This window comes from Hyperoodon ampullatus (genome assembly GCF_949752795.1).
Source record: "Hyperoodon ampullatus genome assembly, chromosome: 14".
NCBI lineage: Eukaryota > Metazoa > Chordata > Mammalia > Artiodactyla > Ziphiidae > Hyperoodon > Hyperoodon ampullatus.
This window is the reverse complement of record NC_136927.1, coordinates 23,369,425-23,388,459: the sequence shown is the minus strand read 5'-3', so window position 1 is coordinate 23,388,459 and position 19,035 is coordinate 23,369,425. Positions and strand designations below refer to the sequence as shown.

The window sequence follows — 19,035 nt, the reverse complement described above, 5'->3', positions numbered from 1 at the left end:
GTCCATTAGCCGCCCATGAGAGCCCCTCTGCCACTGCACGCTCCTAGCTGGCTCCTGCCCATGCAGTAGGGCCTGAGCGGCTGGAGCCCCAAGCAGGCCACACCCTCCCTGCCTGGGCCTGGGAGCCACGGGCCAGAAGCTGGTCTGCAAGGCCCTCGGCCAGCCTACTATGAAAGGCAGACACGTCCCAATTTGTGGGTTCACAAAGCCAGTCAGAGCACCAGAGGCCGGGGCAGGGGCAGCTCGGCCGAGCCCCAGAGCCAGGCTCGCACCCCAAAAGCTATCCTCTGTCGGCCTCTGGGGTTCAGCTGCCCAAGGTCACCTCCTCAGGCCTGAAGAAGGGGCTGGGACAGCCCGTCTGGCTCAGGAACAGAGCTCAGCCATGAAAGCGCGAGACAGTGAGGGTTCCCGCTGGCAAAGCAAACACATTTGGCACCGACGTCCTCATGCGAGTCAGGGCCCTGCACCCAGAGGGCGACGAGAGGCTGAGGTGCCATCATGGAGGGGTGAGCGGATGAGGGACGACGAGTCAGCATCTAGGGGGCAGAGCGGTGCTCTGCAGCAAACACCGCTTTCCTTAAAGAGACGCACGAGTACCTGCCCAGGAAATGCTCCTATGCAGCTTTCCTTGGCAACTGGACTGGTACAGGGAGGAGAAAGAGGCCACTGCAAGGGAAACCGTGAGCGGCCAGTCAGCAGAAGGAGAGACTATGCACAGGTCGAGCAGAGAGGACAGGCCCCACTAGTCCTGTATAGACCCAGAGCCTAGAGAGAGGGAGGGGAGGGCCAGCGATTGGCTGGAGGGGCGGGTGTGGCACACACGGGTCCCAGCTCTCCAAGCTGCTCGAGCGGACATCTGGCGGCAGTGCATCCCTCCTTCTCGTGAGTAGAGGTCCTTGGCCTCTAAGTGTCATCTGGCCACAGGGAAGGCCAGGGGTTGAAGGACAGCACGGGCCCAGCTGGGCAGGGCCATGAGAGCGCAGGCAGGCGCAGGCAGGCTCAGGTGTGCTCGGCGCATCCAAACCCAAACCCAAACCCAAACCCAAGCAGAAGTGCGGCGGCCTCCTGGAACCCTTGGCACCAGGCACCCCGAGGAGGGTGCAGAACCAAGGCCTCGCTTGGCCCTGCCCGTGTCCACCCCACGATTAGGGCCAGCTGAGCAGGGCCTCGAGCCCACCGATTCATGGTACCACGCCTCCAAAGAAGGTCGCCCCTGCAGGAGCAGTCCCGCTCTCTGGAGATGGGCGCCCCCCACAGCCAGCCTTCACCCAATGCCTGAGGCTGGCAGCACCAAGAAGGCTCAGGACCCCACCCCAGGTGCATCTGCCATCAGACAGGGCACACCAGGTGGGCGAGAGGCCAGCGCTCACCTGTGTTAGAGCGTGGGGGTGGGGGGGGCTTGGCTGAGCCGGCCGCTGGCACCGACAGCGACTTGTACAGGGCCGTGTCGCGACGCTCCTTGAAGCGCTCGGCGGCCATTAGGGCATTGGACAGCTCCTGCAGGGGCGTGTTGTTGATGTCCGAGGAGAAGGGACTGAGTGGGTTCTCCAGGCTCATCAGCCAGCTGGTGTTCCCTGCAGAGCGGCAGCCAGCACCCCACAGGGCTCAGGGCTCAGGCCCAGCGCAATAGAACAGCCATCCCCTCCCGGACCTCCCTGGGCAGCCCCAGCCACGCTGGCCTTTAGGGAACATGCCTCGTGCTCCACCAGGGAGTGACGGTGGAGGGACCAGCCAAGGCACGGCCCTGGCCTTGCCCTGACACTTCCACCCCCAGTTCCCCTGCCCCGGGCCCTGAGGTCAGAGCAGCCACCAGTGGTCACTTGCCTCAGTGACAAGCACGAGGGGCCCTTAGCTCACAGCACCTGCTGCCCCAGGGCAGTTCCCACACCCAGGACAGGCTCAGCCAGGCTCAGGGCCAGAGGGGGAGCAGCCAAGGCAACTCAGCGCAGAAGACTCCTTCCCAAAGGGGGCTTCTGGGCTCTGTCCACTCTCCCCTCCAGGCCCAGAGGACCACGCTTGGACTCGACCTTCCTCACTGAGCAGCCTCACATCCCAGCATCTCATCTGACCTCAGTCCACCTCCTCTCAGCCCACCTGGTTTCCTGCCTCCCCCACGGCCATTCCCTCACAGGAACCAGGAGGACTGGGCTAACACACACGAGGAGCCTCTCCCTGCCCCGACCCCCACGGCCCCACAGCCCAGCACGCAAGGCCTCCATGGGGCCAGCACCCAATTCCTCTCACCACTCGGTCATCACTGGCCCCACACTGCACCTGAGATACCTCCCAGGCTCTGGGCCTTGGCTGAAATGCCCCTGTCGTGGGCTGAGTTGTCCCCCCAAATTCACGTGTTGGAGCCCTAACCTCTGGGACCTCAGAAAACGACTGCGTTTGGAAACAGGCTCTTTAAAGCGGTAATTAAGGTAAAATAAAACCACACGGATGGACCCTAATCCATTCTGACTGGTATCCTTAAAACAAGATTAAGACACAAAGGGACAACCGCGTGAGGATGCAGTGAGGAGACGGCCGTCTAAAAGCCAAGGAGAGAGGCCATAGGAGAAACAAACCTTGCCGACACCCTAACCTTGCACTTCCAGGCTCCAGGGCTGGGAGGAAATAAATTCTGTTGTTTAAGCTGCCCAGTCTGTGGTGCTTCGTTATGGCAGCCCGAGCAGACCAGGACATACCCTCTCCTCACTTAGCCATGGGACCTCCCCTCACTGTTCCTCTCTGGGGACTCGGCTCTAAAGTCACCTCCAGGGCTTCCCTGGTGGCACAGTGGTTGAGAGTCCGCCTGCTGATGCAGGGGACACGGGTTCGTGCCCCGGTCCGGGAAGATCCCACATGCCGCGGAGCAGCTGGGCCCGTGAGCCATGGCCACTGAGCCCGCTCGTCTGGAGCCTGTGCTCCGCAACGGGAGAGGCCACAACAGTGAGAGGCCCGCGTAATGGAAAAAAAAAAAAAAAAAAGTCACCTCCAAATTGCTCCCGTGGCCCAGTCTACCTGCCACTGGCTCCTGTGTGTCCAGAGCCTTTATGTAACTGTCCCACACTATGGGCTGACAGCGGCCCAGGCCAGCTGAGCACAGGTCCACCCCCGGGGTACCTGTGGGTCTCCGGACCAAGATCTCCGCCCAGCCCTGGGTCAGCAGGGGGACGTAAGCCGCCAGGTTTGTCTTCTCCTTCTGCGCCGGGAGCTGGGTGCTGGCGGAGGCCTTCTCGGGCTTGCTGGCTGGAGCAGTCTGTGAGCCCGGGGAGGCGGGGCTGCCAGGAAAGTGGGAGGCTGGAGCATCCAAGGCACCAACTCGAAGGCCATGGCCCCCTGAGGAGAAGGAGAGCAGGAGGGCTGGTGACCACCACCGCCCAGTGGAAAAGCCACTGGCAAGGCCTGGCTGCTCCACCTGGAGCCTGGGCTGGCCAAGCCCTGAGCTAGTGCCCAGAGGCAGCTGGGCCATCCCCAGGCATGGCCCTCTTCCAGTGTCAGTGTCGGCCTTGGCGGACCCAGGGCAGCAGGAAGGGCCCCCATCACCTGTCCCATAGTCAGACCACGGCTCATTTCAGCTACAGCAGAGTAAAAAGCTCCAGGGGTGAGCTGGGCTGAGGGCCAGGGCTGCTGAGGGCTCATAAGAAACACTGACCACGAGAACAGGCCCCCAGTGGCAAGGGGGCCTTGTGCCACAGCTGCACAGAAGGTCATGTCCCGCCAACGCCCCAACCCCGTGACAAGGGCTCACAGACAGCACTCTAGTTATTCAGAAACTGGAGCAGGCCTAAAGCCAGCCACCTTGATCCTCAGCTCCCAGGACCTTCCTGAGCACAGGGACTCGCAGAGGCACCCAGGAGGGAGGCAGGGTGGGCAGACGCTCACCAGACATGGAGCGGACCCGGTCCCGGGCTCCACGGCACACCTGTTGCCCGGCCTGGGACTCCAGCTTGGCTGGTGCCTCCTTTGTCTGTCTCACGTGCACGCTGGAGTCAGAGCTGAGGACAGAAGGGTCCCCGCAGAGAGTGACCAAGGTATTCCACGGGCTCCAGGCCAGCATGACACTGTCTCATGCAGGCCTGGGCTCAGGACAGCCACCATCAAGGCCAGGCAGGCAGGGGCAGAAAGGTGGTCACCTCAACTCTGGGCCGCCCTGCAGCTCTCCTGAGTCCAGGCCCAGCAGAGACCGGGTCCCAGTCCCCACGCTCGTCGTCACGGTGACAAGCTTGTTCCCAACCAGCCAGGTTTTGGTCCTGCCACCCGCCAGGAGGAACTCTCCCACGGGGGACCTGAAAGCACAGGAGTGTCGGTCAATACCTCGCCCGCAGGAAGGAGCCCCATGTGCCATCCTGCTGCCCCTTTGACCAAGTGTAGTCACAGAAGAAAAGCTAGGCCCTGCCCTCCGGCCCTGCCCCAGTCCTGGAGCCCGACTTGCACCTCTTGGGGACCGCCGTGAAGTTGGAGAACACGTATCTGGCCATCATGTCCAGACACGTCTCTGTGAGCTCCAGGTGGAGATTTTTCAAGTTGTCGTCAGCCTGGGCCATTGAGTTCTCATCTGCAGACCCCAAGCTGGCGCTCGTGAGAGATGTCTGGATCCTGCTGGAGGGAGGAGCCACGGCGAGGTCAGGGTGCCAGGTGGGGGCCGAGCCATCTACCACCGGGGCCAAAGCTCAAGGCATGCAGGTGCTGAGAGGGCTGCACTCAGAAAGACCCGCCAGGGCGTGTGGCCAGTCAAGCCACAGCTTGGCAAACCGAGTGGACACATCATCCCGGGGCGGGGGCAGACAGGGGCTCATGGGAGAGACCCAGGCCCACTCATCGGAGCAGAGGCTTAGGAGACGGGGAGAGACAGGCTGTCCCCTCACCGAAGTGCAGAAGAGTCAGGTGATGGCTTTGTGGCAGAACAGTGTAGTCATGCAGAGACACGGAGACCACAGGACACACAGACAAAGATTGCATTCTGCCCACAGGGCCACCTCCCATGGAGGACAGGAAGGGTCTGGGCTTCATGTGAGGCTCTTCACCCACACACTTGGGCCGCCCAGGCCCTGCCCCAGTGACCAGGAGGAGGGGCTTGTGCAGGTTTCACTCTGATACAAATTTCATACTCCCTTTGCCGAGTTTTGCTCATGATAAAGAATTTGTTGGAAAAGAGCTGAAAGGGGAGCCTCACTGACCACTCCCCAACCCCAGCTCCCCCCCAAGTCAAACCCCACTTGGTGGAAGCCAGCCGGAGGCTGGAGCCCCAGCCAGGCGTCAGCAAGGGGGTGGGTCTCCGAGCTGTGGAACGCTGAGGCTTGAAGGAGCTTCCAGGTGAGGAGACAGTGCAGCCTGGCCTGTCGGCATGAAGCAATAACCCCCCCCCCAGAGCCCACACCTGCACCCGGACACAGCAGGGAGAAGTGATGAGACTGCACCCCTGGAGAGGCCAGGCCTCCCCTGCTCGGCCTCTTGCAGGCTGGCCCCCAGCCCACTGCCCTACACAAAAGCCCCCATTTCCTCTCAGCTACAACAGAAAACAGACCTTTTCTGGAATAAAAGCTCAAGAAGAAAATCCACTAAAGAGGATATGAAAGAAAAGCCGAACCCTGGAGTGTGTCCCCACCTGACCTGCATGGGCGCTGCTTTCATTTGCAAAGGCCCCTGACCTCCAGGGACAGGCCTGTGGGCGCTGCCACTGGATACCCTCTAGATCTCACGGTGGTCACCCTGCTTTAGGCTCCCAGGCCGGCCTCTGAGGATGCTGTGCAGCCAGCCCGCGCCCATACGAGCCTTGGTGACAGAATGCAACCTTTCCACCCCTCTCCACCAGGCTCCCCGGGCCCAAGGGCAGGGCTTGGCAGGACAGGCCCCTGCGGCCTGAGGGCTGCCACTTGGGCTCTCCTCCAGCTCTGGCCAGGGAGGGCATGGGCAGGAGATGAGGTCATGCAAGCAGCCCCATGCACCGCCACCCGGGTGCTCCCGCCTGGCAGCGCCACGTCACGGGCCAAGCTCCAGGGTCTGAGCCCCCCACCCAACAAAGCCCACTACCTGCGGACCACATGTTCAGACACACTGATGCTGCGGCACCGGAAGGCATCGGCTGCAGAGCTCTCCTTGAATTCTTTCACGGGTGGAGAGTTATTCAAGCCTTGTTTGGGGGGTCTGGCTATCCTCAAACTACCAGGTGAGGAAGGAAGGCCCAAGCCCCAGAGAGCCCAGCTCCCAGGAGGGGAAAACAAGCCATTGGAGGGATGAGGAGGAAAGGTCACAGGCCACAGGGTCAGGATGGAGAGCCCGCGGGTGAGATGAACAAAAAACCATGCCAGAGGCCAGTTAGCAGGGGGAAGAAACAGAAAACAAAAATGCATGAAAATACATCTTGTAAACATGACAGAAAAAGTAAGGTTTCACGCATGATACCAAAACAAAGAACATTAGTGCAAACTAAACGTGTGTGGACCGCACCGCACGGCAGATTCCAGGCTGTGCTGACCAGGCGCCCCGCCCACCCACTCAGGACCAGGTGCTGAGGCCCTGAAGGTCACAGCTCAAAAAGAGGTCAGTTCTTAGCTCAAGGCCCCGGCCCCCAGCCACCAGGACCTTGAGAGAACAGCTTCTGACTTAGGTCACACTGACGTGGTCATTCTGGAAAATGCCGTATTCCCACCTAGGGAGAGCCAAAAAAGCTTGGACAGGAAGGTGGGGGACAGGAAGGGGGGCAGCCGTTCAAATGAAATGCAAACGAAAACACAAGGCCTAGCACGGCTCTTCTCAGATTTGGCGAAAGCGGCTGTGATGAAGAAGAGCATGTCCCCCGTTAGCAATGGGCTGGGCGAGAGCTCGGGGGACAGGCCACCCTGGCCCGAGGCTGGGCATCTGTGGACCCTGGATCCTCCCATCCAGGCCAGGTGTTTGGCTTCTCAGGAGTCAGCTGCCCATCCAGGCCAGGTGTTTGGCTTCTCAGGAGTCAGCTGCCCTGATGCAACCCTGGGCTTGTTCAGCAGAGTCAGTCCCAAAACCTGACGCCCTAGAACTAGCACCTCAATCTCCAACTCAGCAAATCTGTACTTGCCCGTCACCCAGGCAGGATTGGCCACGACCCAGCACGCAGGCTCCACAACACCGCAGGCCACAGCAACCGGCTTGCTGAGGAGCAGCACTGGCCTCTCGGCCATGTGTGAGGTATTCGCAGCCTTCTCAGGCCCCGCCCTGCTTCACAACCCCAGGGCACCTTGGAGCCCAGCACGGTCTGCGCAGGGCACGCCCTAAGCCCCAGCCTGTACGCACCATGCCGGCCACAGGCCACAGCTTGCAGGTCTGCCCTGCCCCACTGACACCAGGCCCGCCCACGCAGGCCCCGCACCTCTTGGGCCTCTCATTGAGACTGGTACTCCGTGCTCTAAAGCTGTCCTTTTCGGGGGTGTCATCAAAAGACAGGAGAACGTTGGAGCGCAGACCCTGGCAGAGTAGAGCAGACCTGAGCCACAGGCCAGACGGCACTGGCCCTCCAGGCACCCACAGGCTTCTTCCCTCCACACCTGCCAGCCCAGGTACACTGTGAGCCTGGGATGAGCTACAGGCCCAGGACAAGGGCGGCAGAATTGTGTGCCAGTGGCGCCCCACCTCTCTCTCCCCTGCCCGTCACCCTGATCCAGCCATGGTGAGCCAGCGGCAAAGCAGGTCCCAGCCCTAACAAGGGACGCGTCCTCCGCTGGCTTACCTTAGTGATATAAGGAACAAAATCTTTCCGGAAGGGCAGGCGGCACCTAATGAACCACATGGCTATGACGTGATGGGCCAGGCACACGATGTACTGATTGAACCTGTGACAAGAAGAGAAGAGAAGTGCTGGAGGTCCAGCGAGGCACCCGAGGGAAATGAGCCAGGAGCTAGGGGTGCAGATCAGAGGTGCTATGGCCACAGGGAGTATGTGTGGCTTTCTACTCTGAGAGGCCTGGCCTCCAGCAAGCAGAGGCCTCCAGCTGGCCTGGGCCACAACCAGGAGGGGCAGGGTCTCACAGGGATACACAGCAGCACTTACTTGGAGGGGTTGGTATACGGCAGGGAGATGGCAAACACACTGGCGTACTGCTCTGCTGCAAAGTTCCTGTAGAGCTGAGGCAGCCTGGCCAGAGCTACAATACCAGGAGACAGCCAGTGAGGGAGCCCAGATGGGCCTGGCAAAGACGGGCCCACGGACACAGCAGGGCACGGGCTGCCAGAGTCCTGTGCTATGTGTCTAAAAATCCAGTGCAGCTACTCCGACCCAAGAAGGTGGCAAAGCAGTGAAGGTCACAACCCACCCAAACAGGACCTTCCCCTGCCCCTGGGCCTCAGCTCTCTACTCCAAGGGCTGGCAAACTATGGTCCCCAGGCTCAATCCAGCCAGTGGCCTCACTTTATGACCTGTGAGCTAAGAATGGTTTCTACCTTTTCAAAAAGTTGTAAGCAAAAAGAACAGGCAGCCAAGGCATATCACACGTGGCCCTTTACAGAAGCAAAGGCCCTGCTCCTGTTGTCCACACGCCTGAGGGCCTGCTGAGGGCCAGACATGCATGAGGTACTGGGAAGGAAGGGGCGAGTGGGGCACCCCGAGCTCCTGGACGTCACAACCTGAGGGGTGAGCAGAGCCCCTCCAAGTTGTAGTGTGTGCTGAGGGGGGAACAGAGAGAAGGCTCTAAGAGCCAGGCCAAGTAGGGACCAAGGTCAGGCAACAGGAGGCTTCTGTGCCATTTAAACTGACACTGAGGGGAGGAAAGAAACCAGCCACTCGAAGACCAAGAAGGAAAGCGTTCAAAGCACAGGGGCAGGGGCTTCCCTGGTGGCGCAGTGGTTGAGAGTCCGCCTGCCGATGCAGGGGACACGGGTTCGTGCCCCGATCCCGGAAGATCCCACATGCCGCGGAGCGGCTGGGCCCGCGAGCCATGGCCGCGGAGCCTGTGTGTGTCCGGAGCCTGTGCTCCGCAACGGGAGAGGCCACAGCAGTGAGAGGCCCACGTACAGAAAAAAAAAAAAAAAAAAAAAAAAAAAAAAAAAGCACAGGGGCAGAAGGTATAAAGGCCCTGAGGCAGCAAAGCGTGGCCCACGGGGCACAGCGTGCCTACAGGCAGCCAAGGTGAGGTCTGAGAAGGCAGCACGAGTTACTTCAGGCAAGGCGCAGCCCCAAACTCAAGGTCCACCTCACTCACACGCACACAGATACACACGTGCGAAGCCACAGATGCTTACTCGACAGGAACTCGAGGAGTGGAATGGCCATGCTGGCCGTGGCTGAGATGTGCGTGAGCTTCACGACCAGGACAGGCAGTGCCTTGATGATGATGTCAGGCATCTCCACGCTGCAGATGGCCAGGGCCACCACGCACTGGCTGGCACAGCGGTAGATGAGGCCTTGCTCCAGGCAGTACACCATCTCCCGCTGTGGGACAACATGGATGCCTCAGACCAGGCCCACCACAGGCTGGCCCTCTGTGCCCCACCCCTGCCCGTGGAGAGCCATTCTGATGAGCCAGGGCCTGGTCTCCCCTCTCCCACTCCAGAATGTTCTATAGAGGAGAAGACCAAGACTCAGAAAGGCCAAGTGCCTTATCCCAGGTCTCAGGCGCCTAAGCGGCAGAGCCACCAGCAGCTGACCCCACCTGAGCCAAGGGGACAGCAAGGCTGCTCTGGTCAAGGTCTTCCTGACACCTCCCCCCACCCCCACACAGGCGGGGTCTCAGGTCCCCAGCCCACCCTGGAGCCAGGACACACTGGGCTCATCACCCCCTTGGTTCTGGAATCCCCAGCTGATTGGCCTTTTGGCCAGGGGAGGATCGGCCTAACACAGCAAGGCTGCCGGGCCCACACCAACCCTGGGCAGAGTCCTCCATGAAAATGGCCCAGCTGTGCCCAGCAGGAGACAAGTGCCATCTCAGGCCACAGCCTCGGGCAAACCACCTGGTAGCTTAAGGCCCTGTGGATGATTCTGATTTCCTGCAGCCAGCCCCACCCCTCGGAAACACTTTGGGCCTTGAGGGTTCTCAGGGAACCTTCAGCCCAGTGTGGCCAGCTACCCTCTTGGAGCACAGCCAGTGAGAACCAGGCCACGCCACACAGGAGGAGCTGGAGCTCACACTCACCCCAGGAGTCGGGGTGGGAAGTGAGGTGGGGGATGGCAAATCGAGTGTGAGTTTCCAACAGTACTTTGATCAAGAGCATGGGCTCACCGCCCAAACATGACTGAGTCTGAGTTTAGGCCTCTCGCCTTGCTGTGGCCTTGAGTGGGCTACCTGAGCTCCCTAAGACTTCTGTTCCCTGATTGATGAGGGCAGAGTGACAAAAGTATCAGGAATTTAAAGAGAAAGTAAAGGTGATGGTTCATTGCAGGCCTCCCACCCAGCAGTGCAGAATTAAGAAAACAGGCATTACTGCGTGTGCTTTTTGCACCTGATGGCAGAGTTGGAGGTAGGCGGAGGGGGGGCCCTCTGCCCGGCTGCTATGCCTCTCAAAACAGGCTCGGCGCTGCCAAGCGGCTCAGCACTTATCCTAACGCTGTAGCAAGGACAAGCCAGGCAATGCTCCTTAGAAAGAAAATGGCACTGCATATGTGTGGAGGGGGGATATTCAAGCATTTCATTAAGCCCACTCCTCCCTGAGACAACTCAGGAGCACCAGTGAGTTCAAACGTCCACAGTTCCAGGCTGGGCCAGCTGGCAGGGGTGCACTGGCCACATAGGAAAGCAGAGCCAGCTGCCCTCGCCCTGGCCCAATAGCCACCCGTTAGGAGGAAAACGCTGGGCCCCTTTGGCTGAAGCAAGCATCCTGGGGACCAGGCTTTCAAAGCTCAACCATCTCTCTCCCATCTGGTACCTGTCTGGTTTTGTCCAAGTAGTTATGGTAAGAAATTAACGCTGTCAGCACGGGAACCACAGCGAGATGCAGGTCGGTTCTGGAGAACCCTTCTGGGGTGCTTCGGAGCCGCTCGAGGGTCTTGGGACCTGAAAGCTAACAGCCAAGGGCCAGATGTGAAGCCCTGCCCGGCAGCCGGGTCAAGCTGGGTGGCCAGGGGGCACGGGGTGGCCCCTGAGAATGTAGGCCCAGCGGGAGAAGGGGTCAAAGCCTGAAGACCTTCCTACTTCCTGTTCTAGCCAGCAGTCTGCCTTCTCAGAGAAGTGGGAGGCTGCCCACTGATCTGCCAGGGAGACAGACCCCGGGGAGGCAGAGGGGGGAAGGAGTTAAGACCCTGCTCAGTCCTGCAAACTCGAGCCCTTCACTGAGGCCCCCAATCCTCTGCCCGAGAGTTGGGATGGGAGGACAGGATCCCAGAGGCACCATCTGCACTCCAGCCGGGGTGCGAGCCTCTGAGGGAAACAAGTTTGCCTCCCAGGCCTCAGTCTTTCAGAGCTGAGGAACTATGCTGTGGCCCCACCCACCACATAGGCCGTGGACCCGCTGTGCACGACACAGGAAAGGCCCGAAGCGGAAGGCGCACCATGGAGCAGAGGGCGGCAGATAGCTGGTCAACACTACACGGGGAGGTGAAGATGAGGACCTTGTAGCGCAGAGACTCGGGCAGCTTGCTGAGCACCAGCTTCAGCACCTTCCAGTCAGTCTCCTGCAGGAACAGGGAAGACGGGGTCTCAGGGTTGGAAGCTTGATCTGGACAGCAGCGAGGCCTCAGACCTGCTCTCCTGTTCTCCACACAAGCCTGGGCCCTCAGTCCCTGCAGCTTGGGGAGCAGATGCTGCTCAGAGAAAAGTCAGCCCTGGACGGCGGCCGCTGCCTCCAAACGCCAGGCAGGGCAGGAGGCCCAGTGCAGCACAGCCCCTCTCCTCTCAGCAGGACCTGGAACTTCTGCACGCTGGCTCCATCTTCCCCACCTGCCCAACGGTGATCTGAGGACGGCCTACCAAGGGCACTGGACCCAAGGGGCTCTGATGATGCCCACCCAGAGCACAATGAAGATGGATCTGAAAAGAAGCTACTGTACTAGCTTAAAGAGAAGCAAGTATTCCTCAACAATCCATGAGCCCAGATACCTGCCACAGGACCAAAGCTGACCCAGAGCCACAGCATCGAGGACAGGGCTGTGGCCTGCACGGACCTTCCCTGCTGAGCCCTCCCAATCTCCACTGGGGCGACCACTGCCCATAAACTACACCAATGGCCAGGAGTCCTAAAAGCCTTTCCCCAGATCCCACCTGTGACATGGAGACCTTGAGACTCTCACAGGAAATCTCCGACAAACCCCTTTAATGCCAAACCCCGGTACCCCCAGGGAACCTGCTACCGCCTCTCCATCCAGCTCTGCTTCCCCACCCGTGGCCCCCGGGAGCGGCCCCCAGCCTATTCCGGGCTGCCCAGCCCCGCCTGCGGCACACTGCTGACCAACCCTCCTTCCTCGTTGCCCCACTGGGGAACAGGCCCGAGCTCCTCCACCTCCCGCCACAGGGAACTTACCTCCCCTGCTTCCAGGCTTTGCTTACTCCTGCCGCTGGAATCTTCCCCCTCTTTCAAGACTGCCCTCACCTGCCCCTCCCCATGCCCCCAACCAGATGTGACGGCACCCCCCGCTTCGGTCCTGCACAGCCTGCTGGTGCCTCCTCCCAAGGCACACCCCATTCTACAATCCAGTTATTTGTCAATACACCTCACTCTTGTACCAAAACCACCTCCCAGAGGAAAGAACATCTCCTCGGCTCCACACCCAGCTTCCGGTGATGCACCACACACAGCAGGCGCTCAACACACGGCTACGGAACTGCTGTGAGGCCTCGAGGCAGACAACCTAGAAACAGGCAGCGAACCTCCCAAGGTTGCCAATGTGGGAGAAGAACTGTGGCCCCCAGGCAGCACCAGTCATTGCTTGGTTTGACCTAATGCAGCCGGAGGGTCTGACCGTCTCACCTGCTTCAAACACTGCAGCAGGACACGGAAGAGCAGGGAGTAGGGCAGCGAGCCGAGCCGCACGGCGGGGCCTGCAGGTGCCGGGCCAGGGGGCCCAGTGGGAGGTGACAGGGGGCCACCAGCCTTCTTCTCAGAGCCCCTCTCCGGCTCCCTGTGGAAGCAAGTGGGAGAAGCACTGAGGCCGGAGCTCCCGCTCCACAAGGCTAAGGACGGATGCAGGCCCCAAGCCCCAACCCAGGGCTGTGTTCAGGATGCCTCTGGGACCTTCCCTCAGACACAGGACCACCCCAGGTCAGAGGGCAGCGAGCTCCCCACCCCCCACCCGCCCCAGGACCCAGAACCGTACATGTAGTCACAGACGCAGTAGGGGCTGAACCTCACAAGCCCGTCCTTGCTGGGCAGGCCCAGGCGGTGCAGCGAGTCGGCCCGCAGCTGCAGGAGGAAGTCAAAAGCCTGTGGAGAGGGGGAGGCATGGTCCAACAGAGAGAAAGCCACCACCCGGCCACACAGACCTGCGCAGCTCTCGGGAAAGGCTGGCGCGCTAACAGCAACCACGCCCTGACTTCATCGCAGATGGTGGTGCTGGCGGAGAGGCGCGGGCACTCACGGCCTCCTCTCTCAGAGCCCATGGAGGCTGTGACATTCCCACAAAAGCTGGGCAACACGGCAGCCTCTCACACCCGGGGCAACAGGGGGAGTGGACATATTGCACCTGCCCAGGCATCATCGCACAGCCCCGGTATAGACAGCAGAGCTCTGCTCAGGACACTGTCGCTTCCCCCAGCTATTGGTGGGTCATTTAATTGAGCTCCCCAAACGACAGGGGGCTGCCCCATTGGGCGGACGCTCTGAAAGGGACTGGGGCTTCTATCCCAGCACCCTCTGCTCATCCTGGTGCCAGCTCCCATGGTGGGAGCTCAAACCAGTATGCCCTGCCCTGCACCCCCGCTGCCAGTCACTAACAGACTCCGCGGCACCAGGGGTCTGGGGCTCCAGAGCAATTCCCTTTCTCTGCCCCCATCTCAGGCCGCCATGTGACTGAGAGGCATACAGACCACAGGCAAAGGAAAAAGCAGCAGGTCCTGGGGAGGACGCAGCCACAGCTGGCGCTAAGGAGGGAACAGTCTGCTGAAGACCCCTCCCGGGCCCCCCACCGCCTCTCCAGCCTGCAGCCACTGCGTTCACCAGGCCGGATGCAGCTGCTGGGTGCCCCAAGGAACATACCTGCAGCCGGATGCTGCTGGCAATGGGCAAGGTGTAGGTGTGCTTGTAGTGGAGCTGGATATGGCTGACAAGTGTCTCATACACACGTGTGGCGTGGCTGGCAGGCAGGGCATACAGCTTGGTCTGCAGAGAGAGCGTGCTGGTCACTGCAAGGGCAGGAGGCCAAACTCCAGCCAGGGAGTCAGCACCTTGATGCCCAGGGGGAGAGGCCAGGCAAGCACTTTGGAGGTAACTGGCTGCACCCACCATTCTTTAAAATGTACAAACGCCTCAAGCCACCAACTCCGCTTCAGGGCTTCATCCCACGGGTACGCCCACATGCGCCCACCCTTGGTGAGGGCAAAAAACCAGAAACAGCCACGTATCTGTGTTATCAACAGGGAATCGGTTAATGAATCAGGGAGACCTGCCCAATGGCGCACAACACAGCAACGCATGACAGGATCCACGTGCACCAACAGAGCACCTTCTCAACGCCACGAGGCAAAGCGGGAGAAACCAGGGGCAGAGGAAGGCAGGAGGTGTGCTTTGTGAGGGGTTATAAAGGGGATAATTCCCCTAGCTGCTGGGGCTGTTATTAACCCCACAATAAGCCCGTCTCCCCCACCTCTGCAAGGTCAAGAGCGCCTCCCTGACAAGCGAGGCTACAGGAGGCCAGGTGTGAGAGTTCGCGGTGCTGCCAGCAACCTGGTTTTGAGGGCAGGAGTTACAGGGTGGTGCTGGGGCAGGAGGGACCCAAGGGACCCAGCTACAGCCAAGGGTCCCCTTTGTGGTACTCTGAGCCTTGGAGGAGAGCAGTGCTTCAAAAACGTATCACTGATGTTCTTTTATTTACTTATTTATTTTGAATTTTATTTTACTTATTTTTTTATTGATATTCTTTTTAAAGAAAAAAATGATTAACAGAGTGGTGTCTCTTTGGTTCAAAAACAATATAGGGACTTCCCTGGTGGTCCAGTGGTAAATGCAGGGCGCGCAGGTTCAACCCCTGCTCGGGAAACTAAGATCCCACATGCTGCGGGGCAGCTAAGCCCATGTGCCACAACAAGTGAGCTCGTGCGCCTCAACCAGAGAGCCTGTGTGCCACAAACTACAGAGCCCACGCACTCTGGAACCCACGTGCCACAACTAGAGAGAAGCCCACGCACCACAACTAGAGAGAAGCATGCGCGCCGCAACAAAGAGCTGACGCAGCCCCCAAAAATAAATTAATTGAAAAAAAACAACATAAAAGCATTATCCCTGCCTTCCACAAAAAACAAAAAACACACGCGAGGGAGAGGGGAGGGAGTTGGTCACCACGCTTGACAAAGCACAAGCATCTCAGGAAGGACACCCATGGACTCGGGCAGCCGCTGCTCTGCCTGCCCATTTTCGTGGGAAGAAAGGAGGGAACCGAACTTTTTGCTACGTTTATGCTGTTCGCGTGTTTTAACTGGACATATATATTACTTTTTAATTACAAAAAAAGAAAAATGAAAACAGGCTGGCCCAGGACTTTGCTCAAGTAGGAAACAGCTCGATTCTGCGGCCCCGGGTCGCCAGGGCTCAATTTCCAAGTGAGGGCAATAGACCATCATCTCTTTTTCATTCTCTGTATAGGCTTCTGGGTTCATCCGGGCCACAGGGTTCCCCACAACCCCTCAAGTCAGGGCGCAGGGAGCACGGGGCTGCTATGGACAAGACACCAAGGAAGTGCCGTCCACTTTCTTTTTTTTTTTTTTTTTTTTTTTGCGGTACGCGGGCCTCTCACTGTTGTGGCCTCTCCCGTTGCGGAGCACAGGCTCTGGACGAGCAGGCTCAGCAGCCATGGCTCACGGGCCTAGCCGCTCCACGGCATGCGGGATCTTCCCGGACCGGGGCACGAATCCGTGTCCCCTGCATCGGCAGGCGGACTCTCAACCACTGCGCCACCAGGGAAGCCCTGCCGTCCACTTTTTATCAAACTGTAAACTTCCATACCAGATAATAAAAGTCCATCACGTATAAACATGACGGGAACTGTTCTACCATCAACATTTTACGAAGTAGTTTATGAACCAATTGATTCAAATATTACATTTTACACAATACTGATACTGGCAGGTGACCTTAAGTATAGATAACACCACAATGCTTTGCAAGTCAGTGATCGAGGGCAGTAGCCAGTGGAAGAGCCTGATCGCTGCCCTGCTGGGGACATAAAGGGACAAGTCCACAGCTCCAGCAAGCCTCAGGAGCCAGGCGGTGCCCGGGAGCGTGTGAGGACAGCCACCACGCAGGAGAGCGAGCATGACGTGGCGAGGACGACTGGGAACAGAGAACGTGTGCAAATTGTCTAACTGATAAAGGAGTTGTATCCAGGGTATGGAAAGAACCCTTACAACTCGAGAAAGACAAATAATCCAGTTTAAAAATGGGCAAAGAGGGCCTCCCTGGTGGCGTAGTGGTTGAGAGTCCGCCTGCCGATGCAGGGGACACAGGTTCGTGCCCCAGTCCGGGAAGATCCCACATGCTGCGGAGCGGCTGGGCCTGTGAGCCATGGCCGCTGAGCCTGCTCGTCCAGAGCCTGTGCTCCGCAACGGGAGAGGCCACAACAGTGAGAGGCCCGCGTACCGGAAAAAAAAAATGGGCAAAGGATCTGAACAGACATTTCTCCAAAGAAGATACACAAACAACCCATCAGCACATGGAAAGATGCTCAACGTGATTAGGAAAATGCGAATCAAAACCACAATGAGATTTCATTTCATACCCATTAGGATGGTGATAATCAAAAAAAACAGAAAATAAGGAGTGTGAGTGAGGATGCAGAGAGAATGGAAGCCTCATCCACTGATGCTGGGAATGTAAAATGGAGCAGGCCCTGTGGAAAACAGCCTGGCTGTTCCTCAAACGATTAAGCAGAGTTACCGGCTGACTCAGCAATTCCACTCCTAGGTGGATCCCCTAGAGAAATGAAACACGTGTCCACATAGAAACTGTGTGTTCACTGTAGCATGATTCACAACAGCCAAAAAGTGGAAGTGACCCAAGTGTCCATCAACTGATGAATAGATAAGCAAAATATGGTCTATCCATACAATAAACTATTACTCATCCATATAAAGAAATGAAGTACCGACACACACTACAACATGGATGAACCTTGAAGACATTATGCTCAATGAAAGATGCCAGACACATGAGGTCACATATTGTGTGATTCCATGTCTATGAAATGCCCAAAATAAGCAAATTCACAGAGACAGAAAGTGAATTAGTGATTGCCAAGGGCTGGAGGTGCTGAGGGGAGAATAAGGAGTGACCGCTAATGGGTATGGAGCTGCTTCGGGGTAAATGTGTCTAATGATGGCTGCACAACTCCATGAATACAATTGAATCATATACTCTAAACGGGTGAATTGTATGGTATGTAAGTTACATCTCAAAAAAGCTATTAAAAAAAGACCAAACAACCGTGGGGCCAGAATGGACACCAGCCCTTCCCACCTCATTGGCTATGGGGAGACCTGAGGGGGTGGTTCTGGCACTGGCTCGGGAGTGTTTCCCACAGACTGGCTCTGGCTGGGCCTTGTCCACCCTTCCCTGACCTGGTCAGGGCTCTGACCTGGTCCCCCCACTGTAACGAGGAGTTGGGATCACACCCGGGAGTGCCCAGGTCTCCTCGGGGATGTGTCCCTAAAGAGCAGCACTCCAATGAGATGCAGAGGCCCACCTGAAGGATGACCAGGAGTCCCAGGACTGCAGTCTTCACATCCTCCAAGGAGGCCGAGTACACCACCACATCCCTTTCCTCCAGCTCAGGGGGTGGAGAGAGGGAGCGGGCAATCACCTACGGAGAGAAGATCTCTATTTAAATTCCCAACTCTGGGCTCCCTGAGGCAGCAACCATCAGATCTGATATTTTCTACCAAAAAATACTTTCTCCTTTATTTCTCAAGAGGAAAGATGCACTCCCCTCATCCAAGGCATGGTTCAGAAACTGCAATGCATTTTGAAATTAAAAGGATGCTGGCTGTGCAGAAGGACAATGTGCCCAAACCCCACCCACAGCCAGTCTCCCCCGAAGCCACAGAGCCATGTCCCAGGACCCCTGGGCAGCACGGCAGCAGGACAGTGCCAAGTAGCAGCAGGCCCGGCCAGACCTCCCAACACCGCCCCATCTCTGCTAGGAGGGAACCCCATCTCGGAGAGACCCAGGCAGTCTCCCTGCAGAGAACAGAGACAGCGGGTCCAAAGAACACTGCTGTCCACTGGGCTCTGCCACAGAGAGGGGTCCCAATGGCAGCCCAGGCGCCCCAAGCCCCAGGCCCGAGCGGCTCTCACTTTCTCAATGATGTCCAGCAGGCTATTAAAGTGGTGGGTGTGGCAGCCTTCAGCCAGATCTACCAGCAACTGGGTGGCCAGCTTTCGGACTTGGTGGTCTTTATCCTCCGGGACGTGGGAGAGCTGTGAGATGACCACTGAGTTGATCAGCTCCTCCTGCACCAAGCACAAGAGAAGCCAGGTGAGCCACTGGCCACGGCCAAAACTCACCTAACACATCATTAAAGACTTGGGACAACCGCGGCGGGGTGTGCAAGTGCCTGAGAGGCCCAGGCCCCTTCCAGGGCACTCTGTGCGTCCCCTCAGCTCAGGAGAATGATGACGACTACACGTTGGCCCAGCCGGGGCATGGCCCACGGGCTCAGACTCAGACGTGATGCAGCAGTGAATGTCCCCGCTCCCTCTCTGTCATTCAACATCACAATTAAGAAGGATCCCATGTGGAGAGCTCTCTGCGTGTGCGCCCTGGGGATAGAGAGACCTCGTCCCCGACATCACAGAGCCCACTATAACGGGGCAGCAGGATGAGCGCGTTCATGGAAGCAGGTACAAAGCACTACAGGAGCAGAGAGCAGGACGAGAGCGACCCCAACACGAGGGACTCAAGAACCCAGAGGGCTTCCTAAAAGAGGCAGCACTGAGCTGGAC

At 58.6% G+C, this 19,035-nt stretch overlaps 1 protein-coding gene across 1 annotated transcript in view; it reads right to left on the bottom strand.

The window, feature by feature from the left end:
• Positions 1-19,035, bottom strand: part of TSC2 (TSC complex subunit 2) — a 38,195-nt gene that overhangs the window by 6,434 nt on the left and 12,726 nt on the right. Inside the window, exons 15-32 of the mRNA XM_079718318.1 lie at positions 18,388-18,543; positions 17,777-17,893; positions 14,080-14,202; positions 13,202-13,308; positions 12,856-13,006; positions 11,441-11,563; positions 10,819-10,953; positions 9,199-9,388; positions 8,012-8,105; positions 7,691-7,793; positions 7,334-7,428; positions 6,019-6,147; positions 4,423-4,587; positions 4,122-4,274; positions 3,871-3,983; positions 3,109-3,324; positions 1,371-1,574; positions 598-666 (exon numbers count right to left, since the gene is read on the bottom strand). Of these exons, the coding sequence (XP_079574444.1) occupies positions 598-666; positions 1,371-1,574; positions 3,109-3,324; positions 3,871-3,983; positions 4,122-4,274; positions 4,423-4,587; positions 6,019-6,147; positions 7,334-7,428; positions 7,691-7,793; positions 8,012-8,105; positions 9,199-9,388; positions 10,819-10,953; positions 11,441-11,563; positions 12,856-13,006; positions 13,202-13,308; positions 14,080-14,202; positions 17,777-17,893; positions 18,388-18,543 (2,443 nt within the window). The remainder of the gene's footprint in view (positions 1-597; positions 667-1,370; positions 1,575-3,108; positions 3,325-3,870; positions 3,984-4,121; positions 4,275-4,422; positions 4,588-6,018; positions 6,148-7,333; positions 7,429-7,690; positions 7,794-8,011; positions 8,106-9,198; positions 9,389-10,818; positions 10,954-11,440; positions 11,564-12,855; positions 13,007-13,201; positions 13,309-14,079; positions 14,203-17,776; positions 17,894-18,387; positions 18,544-19,035) is intronic.